General features: G+C 44.4%; 1 protein-coding gene across 2 annotated transcripts in view; it reads left to right on the plus strand.

Moving 5' to 3' along the window:
• Positions 1 to 9,539, plus strand: part of ppp1r16b (protein phosphatase 1, regulatory subunit 16B) — a 64,090-nt gene extending 54,551 nt beyond the window's left edge. For both annotated transcript variants that reach the window (XM_060069019.1, XM_060069020.1), the window contains 5 exons: positions 3,302 to 3,427; positions 4,119 to 4,194; positions 4,977 to 5,106; positions 5,576 to 5,729; positions 6,022 to 9,539. In XM_060069019.1, the coding sequence (XP_059925002.1) occupies positions 3,302 to 3,427; positions 4,119 to 4,194; positions 4,977 to 5,106; positions 5,576 to 5,729; positions 6,022 to 6,501 (966 nt within the window). In that variant the 3' untranslated portion in view covers positions 6,502 to 9,539. The remainder of the gene's footprint in view (positions 1 to 3,301; positions 3,428 to 4,118; positions 4,195 to 4,976; positions 5,107 to 5,575; positions 5,730 to 6,021) is intronic.
• Positions 9,540 to 10,387: the final 848 nt, after the last annotated feature.

Raw genomic sequence — 10,387 nt, forward strand, 5'->3', positions numbered from 1 at the left:
ACATCAAACATTCTACGATTCACTCAATGTTAATTAGGGATTTGCCGATAATGAATAGAAAATAACGACAACTAAATGAATGGAGACAAACACACCGCATGATGAATGAGAAGTGGATGAGTACAGCAACAGAACAGAACATCGTGGACAGAAATAGCTCTGTTAAGCCGGACTGCAGATTGTTTGATTAAGCTGCTTGTCTGATAGCTTTATGGACTCCGTTCATCTTGATTGGACCATCAGGGGTCAGAGTATATCAGTCCCTCTTCTTAAAATAAATGTGCAATGAGAAACAACAGTGGAAGGTTAATATCAGTGCTGTCAGTTTTTTTGTTGACTGGAAAAGAGTATGAAGTCAAATGTAGCTTTAAATGTAGCTATTAATATAAATTGCTGGCTATAAATGTTTTACCTGGTTAGTGGCGGAGTGGGTTGCTATTAAATGAGAAAATATTTTGGCATTTCTCCTTGGGCCATTTGTCAGACACATCTTATCACAGGCTGTAAATGTAGCTATGATAAAAGCATATCTGACCTTCAGCATAAAGTCTAGCAACAGTGACTGTAGATAAACGAGACTGACTAGATGTTTTCCAGGATAACAGTAGCCTCATCGCTCTATTTGTTAGCTAATACCAGAAGTCACTGTGACAGCGACAGGAAACCTGACAAGGAGTTCAGAGGTCATCGTTATCGTTGCCCGTCACATTCCTGTCAAATAGAAAGGTCGGGAAGGTTAGTACGGTTTGGTAGGCTAGAAAGGCTTGTTCTTTAGACTGTTTTCTTCAACCATTCTTTTTGTGTGTACGAATATTATAAGCAAGGGTTTATATGTCACAAGGAGTGACTATACTGTCAAATACTCCACTTTGATTATACCAGATTTTTCTGGTGGGGTAAATATATATATAGTCCCCTAAAATATTTATAACAATATATACAAAATGGCAAACACTCCAAACTTGAGCGCAGAGGTGCTATCCTTTTCTCCCATACTGTTTATATTTGACATCAGCTTGTCTTTCAAACTCAAAAGCAATTCACTTCAGTCTCTATACATCCTCTATGCCCACACACGCACACACACACAGACACCCTGTACACACACAAACACACCATGTACGCATGCACAATGACGCACACATACACACAGACACACACGCAAATGAAAACACACACAAAGATTCTGTATTGGACTAAGGCTTATCTTTCAAACTCCAAAGCTATTCAGTAGTCTCTGTTCGTACGAGCACACTGTCACACCTAAACACACACACACACACACACACACACACACACACACACACACACACACACACACACACACACACACACACACACACACACACACACACACACACACACACACACACACACACACACTATTCTATTTAAGATGGTTTTTAGGGATTTTTTTTCCTCAGTGATGTAAGTTACAACACGGCCCCAGGTCATTAAACACAGAAATAGAAAGTTAAGAAAAAGAAACCGAAGGGGACAAAAAAATAGAGATACGCGTATTGTGTGGATGTCAGTGTAGTAGAACGCTGTCAGGATATCACACATTCTCCACCTGCGGCCATCCTTCTCCTAGTCCCTAAAACACACTAAGCCAGCACCAGCACTTCCTTCCAGGAGGAAATAGTTTCAACAATCGCAGGGTTTCCTCGCAGACACTTCAAAGATTCATTTTTTATCAAAGCCGCTCCCGTTGCAGATGGCTTCAGATGTTCAACATGTTTCATGTTAATGTGGGGTTGGATAAGGATTTGTGTTTGGAGGGGGAACATAATGTTGAGGATATGGAGAGGAGGGGTGAGGAGGAGAGGAGGAGGCGTCGGGAGCCTTTCGCTCTGCACTAAACCTTCTGGAAGTCGTGGTTGTAGATACATATGCTTAGGCTTGTACATCGCTCACAGTACTGGAAGCAGAACGGACGGCTGCAGAGATTTGAAGCTACTTATTTTCTTGTCATTAAAAAGATCAAAGCTAAATCTGTCAATGATGCCTTTATAGATATGGTTAGCACTTTATGGTTTTTATTATCTTTTAACGGCTTGCCAAAAATCTCAGTTATTAATGCTAAGGAGTCGTTCGTATATCAGCCTCATATCACTTCCCTCATTAGTCATAAAGAGAGCGTTGTAGATTTCCTGGGATTTTACCAATAACATACAATCAATTCCAAGTCCTAATCCACAGCATGATCTCCCAATGCCTGTGTGTTTGTACATTTCATAATGCGTTCGGATGTGAGTGTACGGCTTGGCTCAAGGATTTATTAGGGGATTCAGGGATTTCAGTTGCACGGCACCTGTTCATTATTTTATTTTTTTACAGGAATTATGTATGTTAGTCATAGCACCTGGGCTTTCATTACTGAGAACCCAGGTGCTTGCTCGTTACATCCCCTGCGTGCACGTATAGGACGGAATCGATTGCCCTGCTACGCAGAGGGGAATCTAAAGTTGTTCAGGCAAATAGTCCCATACCATGATGACTGCGGATCATGCAGATCCACTGCATCTCAGGGCAAGATGGAGTCGGCCCGACCTGTCACATATTTAATGGGGTCGACGGGAACGTTTTTTTTTTTTACATTATGATTGCTATCAAATGACCTTGCTGCACCAATGGCTAAGGTCCACTACTGTCAGCTCTGGGGGAATCTATCCTGCTATTGAACAATGTGACCCGGTGTGCATGTGTGGGTCAAGGGTGCTACTGCCAACTGTTAATAAATGCCGGTTCTTGAAACAATACAAATTTGATAGTATCGGTAAATCTGTCTGAAAACAAATCCATCTATAAAATGTGCGTTACACTGCTGAAAATACGATGCTGCTGCCAAACAATGTTTGGGCCAAAACCGTTCACTTGCTTTGATTTTGTTTGTGTTTCCAATCCGACCCAGTACTTTGAACCGTTTGAACGCATGGATTCATCCGCGTCTGTTGATCGGCGGCCCATTAGTGCCTGTCAATCAAAACGTTTGGAATGTTCTGAGCAACCATCGCATCCAGATTATCAATGTCAACAAGAGAAATACCTGGCAGAGGTTCCGCAGTCTAGCATGAATCCAAAGGGAATTCTTTGTGAAGCGTGCTCATCGAAAACACGGCGTGCGCCTAGAAACTCGATATACAGTATGTTTGGTGGACCCAGATGGTAGATCCCTCCACCCATTACAACACCCAACACGAGAGGCCCTCCTCAGCCCAGACGGACGCTGGTGTCGGATCCAAGCTCCTTGTATCGTAGCATGTGACGCCACTCCAGTGCTCTCTTCCCCCCCCGTCAGCTCCACATTGCGGCGGCTAACGGCTACGTCCAGGCGGCCGAGCTGCTGCTGGAGGGCGGGGGCCGCATGGACCTGAAGGACTGCGACGGCTGGCAGCCGCTCCACGCCGCCGCCTGCTGGGGACAGGTGAGCCCCGCGCGCACACGCACGCACGCACGTACACAAACACACACGCACGCACGCACACAAAAACACACGCATGCACGCACACAAAAACACACGCACGCAAACACACACACGCGTATGTGCTCAAACACACACACACTCACGCGCGTGCACAAACACACACACACACACACACACACGTGCGCGCACAAACACACACACAAGCATAAACATACACACAAATACACACACATACACACACACAGACAGACAGACAGAGTGACAGTCTGGGCTTTTCCCAGGGAGCGAAGGCCATATACAGACACAGAGACGGACACGGAGACAGCCAGATGTCACAAAAACATGCAAACACACACACATAAGTATCCATGCACGCACACAAAAACTATCATTTTTTTTTTTTTACAAATTGAGTGAACACACACACACACACACACACACACACACACACACACACACACACACACACACACACACACACACACTGTTCTACGCAGGTGGAAACAAAACCACAGCCCAGAGAGTGGGAGCACCTCCCCCACATATTCAGTTTTGCATTCGCACGCTACATTCTTTGGTACTTTGTCACCACAGAAAAAAAAACGGTTGAAATGTACAGAGACAGGCGGCTGAGCAGGCCAGCTCTCGTCTCGGAGCCACGCTGGTGTGTGACCCCCATGTTGCGTTTCAGATGCACGTGGCAGAGCTGCTGGTCTCTCACGGCGCCAGCCTCAACGCCAAGACCTCCCTGGACGAGACCCCTATCGGTACGTCTCCCCCCCCCCCTCCCACACCCTGCCCTCAAGCGTGTGGCTCTGTGGCCCCCTGCACAAGAGGCGGTCTGAGATGTTATGATGAGCAAGCGCTTTTTAATGCTTTCTTTTTTTTTAATGCAGAAGAACATTAGAGGGCAGCCCCACAGGCAGGGGCGCCTGCTGGGTTTCAGAGCGCAGGAAAGACAAGAGTTCTGCGAAGTGTTAAAATGGGGTTCTGGTCCACATCTATCATATTTTCATGCTACTTTTTTAAATCGAGAATACTGGCAAGTCGGCAGTTAAGATGCAAAGTTAATGTGGCTAGCATTTCTATTTCCTTATGTTCCATGAACAGTAAAATATGTTATATCTTATCTTATTTGTCTCATTTGATGTCGGTAATACACGACAAAAGCCTTGGTTAGTACAATTCTGCATTATTTACATAAATGTGAGTGATCGACATAAACGTAATATTAGTGATTGAACTTTTTTTAAAACCTGTTCTTTTGCGCCGTAAGGATTAGCAATGATAATCTGTTGACAATCATCTGTTAATTTAATATCCCAGAGCGGGTTTTGTATTAAGCGTTTCCGGGAAGCAACCCACCTTGCAAGCATACACACACACACACACACACACACACACACACACACACACACACACACACACACACACACACACACACACACACACACACACACACACACACACACACACACACACACAGGGGCTGTTGACGTCACTCACATTATGCCCTAAGTGTGTGTGTGTGTCTTTGATCCTGATTTAGATCTGTGTGAAGACGAAGAGTTCAGGGCCATTCTGCTGGACCTCAAACACAAACATGACATCATCATGAAGTCGCAGCTCAAGCATAAGACCTCCCTGTGCAGGCGGACCTCCAGCGCAGGCAGCCGCGGGTATGTACTGACCCCTGGTGGCGGGGAGCTGTCACTGCACGAGCAGTCTGTGTGAATATTGGAACGATGTTGTGAATGTGCTGCTTTTTTGTTATTTAATGATTTGGGATCCTAGGCCGGAAACCCCCAAAAAAGAGGAGGGGTTATGCCTTGTTTCCCGAATATAAACTAATTTGAAGGAGTGGATGACATTTTCACGAGTCCGTCCAACCAGCTTTGATTCAAAACATTTAAAGAAACTTTCTTACAGTTGACTTGTGTAAGCCGAGTTTGGCCCCTAACATGATTGGTTGAAACAAATATGAAGCAACAAAAATGAGACATTAGAATAGATCATTCATCTAAAATTGGATTTGTGAGAATAGTGGTCAGGCACACCAATAACGTCATGTAAAAGTGGCATAAATGTTGGAAGTTCACGTCCCTGTACGGACGCCCCCCGCTCTGACGCGCTGTTCCGCCTCCCCAGGAAGGTGGTGCGTCGGGCCAGCCTGTCGGACAGACACAACCTCTGCCGCAAGGAGTACGAGACGGAGGCCATCGTGTGGCGGGGCGGGCGCGAGGGGCCGCGGGCCGAGGAGAAGGAGAAGGAGCCGGAGCAGGGCCCCGGCCAGGCGCTTCATGTGAGGGTCTTCGTGTCACTCTTTGGGGTCTTTGTTTTGTCCGTTATAGTAACGAAGAGGTGGACGAGGGATTGGTTCCGCAACCGCTCCTGCTTCGGCAGCGCAATTGTTTTTATTGTGCATCTTTATTTCCCACTATACCTGCCTGAATACCTACTAAATTGATTAGGATTCACCTCGGGCCTATTTAGTTCGAGAGCTTGGGTGGTGAAGTTCTGATTGAGCGGCCTGACAGGGAGATGTATTTAATGAGCTTTAATAACTGATTGTTCTTGTTGATTTTGTGGCGCAGGTCACGCCTGAAGCCGAAGTAGCGGATCCAGACACGCCCCCGTTAACGACCCTCCTCAAAGACGGCGGCAGCAGACAGAACGGGCTGATCTCCACGGCGACGTCCGCGCCTCCGCAGCCCCCCCCGTCCAATGGCAGCGCTCCCGCCGCGGACAAGAGCCCCGTGGTCACCGTGCAACCGACCAATGAGGAGTCCTCTCCCAGGGAGCGCGCCCAGACCCTCTCGGAGCTCAAGAAGCAGAGGGCCGCCGCCAAGCTGCTGAGCCACCCCTTGTTCAACGGTCACCTAGGCAACGGGTCCTTGGACTCCTTCGCCGACTGCAAGCTGAGCTGCTCGGAGGACCCTCGCATGCCGCTCGTCTCCTCCAATGGCAGCGCTGTTTACTACACGCCGGCCAGCGGAGACCCGCCCATCCTGCGGTTCAAACAGCCAATGGAAGAGGAGCATCCGAAGGCGCGCACCTGCTGCTGTGTGTCGTAGCATCGGGTACCGGAGACGGGACAGGGGGTGACTGCAGAGAGGGAAGCTAGAGGCCAGTTGGTCACCTTTTAAAAAAACAAAAAAGAATGAATGGCATCTTCAGAATGGCAGCTTCAGTGTTGCCATGGAAGCAGTTGAAGATGCTGTTGAATTCAAACTTGGCTCCTTGACCCAGTTATTTTTTTTTTCTGTATTTTGCTTCGCCGGTAAGAAAAGGAAGAAGAGAAAAGAGGGTTGTTTCATCTGGAAATTCCTCCCACTATCCTGTGGCATTGCTATTTGTTTGACAAGAGAAGACAAAGAAAGGAAAAGACAGGATGTGGCTAATTCCTGTTTTTACGCCCGTCGTGCCTCCCTTCCATTTGAAGTTACTGCCAGTGAAGATGGGGGAACTGCCGGTTACTGTGCTGCATGTTAGTGAAGCTGTCATGCGTGCAAAAAATGATAGAAAGGGCAAGATGCTGGTCTCGGTAATGCCTCGATGTGCTCTTCCAGCGTCTGATGGAACGTGGCAGACCTTGTATTTGTCCAAACACGTGAACCTATCCAAAGTATTTGACAGATGAGAGGAAAGGGACACAGCTCCCTTTGAAGAAAAGTCCCACTAACCAACGGATCAAACTACCACCCTTTGACAAGTAGCAGTTGTTCCCTGTCTCTAAAAGCTTTTTTCAATCAGAGAATCAGAAAATAAAACATATTTTGTAGCGTAGGTTCCCTTGAAATAGCTGACATTTTCCAATAAAGGAAAGAATGACGAGCGGTATTACCATGCAAATTGACGCAGTGTTATCTCGAGCGTTTCCATAGTGTTTTCCCCAACGCCTCAATTCATTTGATGTTACGATGGATCCCCTGGGCGGAATTACAGCATCATCACACACTTATTCCCCTCATCTTTCAGACCGTGTTTCCCCTTTATCTACTCCTAATATACTCCAAGGTGATGGTGGAAGGCGCCGGTAATATCACACCGGATCATATCATCCGGCGGAACAGCAAAGCGTTTAATGTCGACACGGTGCAGAAATAATCAAATATCTCCTTAAATATCTCCCATGCTGATGCAACGCGGCCTGTCTGTGTGAAAGGGAGCGAAGGCCATATATCTGACTGAGGAGGTACACTTGCACAACAGACATAAAGTACAATACTGCACTAGTGTTTGAAACCATAACTGTACATTTGTGTGGTATTATTGTGTGTTTTAATATATATATATATATATATATATATATTTAACAACATACTGTTGCGCTATATCTCACAAGACCGACTAAGGGGCGATGTTGTATAATGTAATCCACGTTTGTGCTTAACCTAACCAGTCGAGTTCAGTAGACATTTGTTGAATAATACTGTACAGTTTTGAGTTGTCTATTTATGAAAAGTAGCGGGGTTGTATATAAAGAGCAGAAGTGAGTGTTATGGTTGGTAAAGCTGAGTGTATTTATTATTTGGATGATGCGCAGAGTGAATGCGACATTGGTGGAAATGGGGGCTGGGGGGGGGGGCAAGTAGATTTGCCCGGGAAAGTACCCCTCTGGAAAGGATATTCAGTCGTGAATAACTGAAACGTTGGGTGGTTATTACTATATAGACTAGAGGTTCCATGCATACAAACGTCAGGCCTGCCTGCTGAGGATGGCTCCCAGATCTAGTTGTGTTTTATCAGGTTTTTTTAATACAGAAATATAACAGATCGTCACCTGTGGCCCTAACCATTCCATCCACTCTCCTCTGTTAGTGTGACAATTATAATGTAATAAGGAATTACTGTTCTGCCCCTCATTCAGCCATGGTAGTATGCACATGGACTATGTAACAGTAGCTTCCTCAAGCGAACATGACCTTGATTGCATCCACTTTAACCCTGATTGCAGTATATCACTGGCCTACCTTTTGACAGTGGTTGTCATGTGCAACTCTGTGCTGGCATTGTTTCAGTTTAAACACTCCAGCTTAATTGGAGATCAGTTGTATAAACTGCCTCTGAGCGTAACTGAACATGTTTTTTTTATGTTTAAGTTCCCAATGTGTGCCAAAGAGTCTCTTAGAATGAAATGAATCAAGCGTGTGGAGCATTTAAAAAGGATGGCGTTAAATGCTTTATCCAATCACTTTTGTCAAATGGAGAAGTCGTTCCTCTTCTGAAGTCATTTTCGCCATGCCCTGATCTTTTATGTATCCCATGTGTCAAATGTGTGTACAGAAAATCTTAATGTAAATATGTTTGCATTTTTTGCCATCCATTTGTTCCCATGAACTGAACTTCCATGTATGTCATTCAACATAAATGAAGGAGAAAAACATGCACAAACATACACACACATGCACGCACGCACGCAGGCACACACAAACACACACACAAACTTGTGCAGTATATGTATGAATATCTTGAGTCTAACCTGTCATAGTAGGACTAGTAAATTGCTATTCCACTGTTATTGACCTGTTATTCCATTGTTGCATCCAGTTTCCGTTACACTTTCGAAGAATCAGGTGTTCCATTATGAAATAAATGGTAAACTAACTGTAAATGTGTCTATAAATAGTATATGCCTGTGATAGGCTGAATTGTATTCATTCCCAATAATAAAAGTGGATTAATTTTGCTAAAAACCAAACGATAACTATTTGGAAAATATTTCTGTGCTTGGCTGCATTCCTTCCATTAAGTCATTAAAACAAAATTCATTCGATATATTATATGGTTGGATTTCAATTCAACTCAAATTGCAGTTAAAAACTCACTCATTCAGAATCGAAGGAATGAAATTCATTGCAAAGTAGTTTTTTAATAAGATAATATAAAAAATTAATTGTCCTTGTATTAAAATGAAATACATTCGACAGAATTCTTAGCCAAATTTTCAAAGTGAATAGTTACTTATATTCTGATGAATTCTAACAAGGCCTGTGTTTCATTGTAACCCTCTATGTCAACGATAAGGAGCAGAACTACTGATTTTGTAATAACTGGAAGATAATGATGGTTGCATTGACATATTTTGAATAAATTGTATATTTTGAGAATTTTACGTTGTGTTTTCCTGAATTAATACCTCAGCTATAATGTCGTTTTAGCCTTCAATCTCTTTTTAAAACATGTTTGAACTAAAAAGTGAGGATCACGCTCATGTGCTGTAATGGACAGCACCCACTGCTATGATCATGTTCCCTTCTCTGTGTGTGTGTGTGTGTGTGTGTGTCTGTGTCTGTGTCTTTGTGTTGTGTATGATCCGAATCAAGAAGCAGAATAAAGTTCCAATGATTTATTTGGAGCAGAGCAAGGCTTCAGCTCTATCAATAACAAAACAAACTCCTGTCGCACAGGAAAAAAAAAAAAAAAGGGCCCAAGGTCGCTCACGTGCTGTAGTCCAGGGGCCGGCATGTTGACTAAAACAGGGAAAAAATCCAAACAAAGAGAGAAAAGCTAGGTCACTATCCCAAGAGTAGTCCAGGGGTAGGCAAAGGTCAGACCACGCCAAAGTCCATAAACAGGCAGGAATCAAACAGACAGTATACTCTGCAGTTTGAACAGACATGCTAAGAATAAACGTAAGAATAATCCAACAGGAAGCCACTAACGGCACAGGGTATAAATAGGTTGTTAAGGTAGTTAACACACAATGAGTAAAATTTGTTTGAAAAAAACAGACAATGGCAGGATGTACAGGTGAGAGGCGGAGTCAGAGACACAGAATAACCAGCAGGAGGCTGCAGAGCCACTGAGTCCCAACAGAGGTGGCGACAGTCCGTATGAGTTTATTTGTGTGTGTGTGTGTTTGTTTATGTGTGCGTATGTATGCACAGGGACACACGATTTCAGTGATAAAATAGACTATTCTCTCATACCTGTTCATGGCTTTTTAGCACAGTATTT

Source organism: Gadus macrocephalus, chromosome 13 (assembly GCF_031168955.1).
Source record: "Gadus macrocephalus chromosome 13, ASM3116895v1".
Lineage (NCBI taxonomy): Eukaryota > Metazoa > Chordata > Actinopteri > Gadiformes > Gadidae > Gadus > Gadus macrocephalus.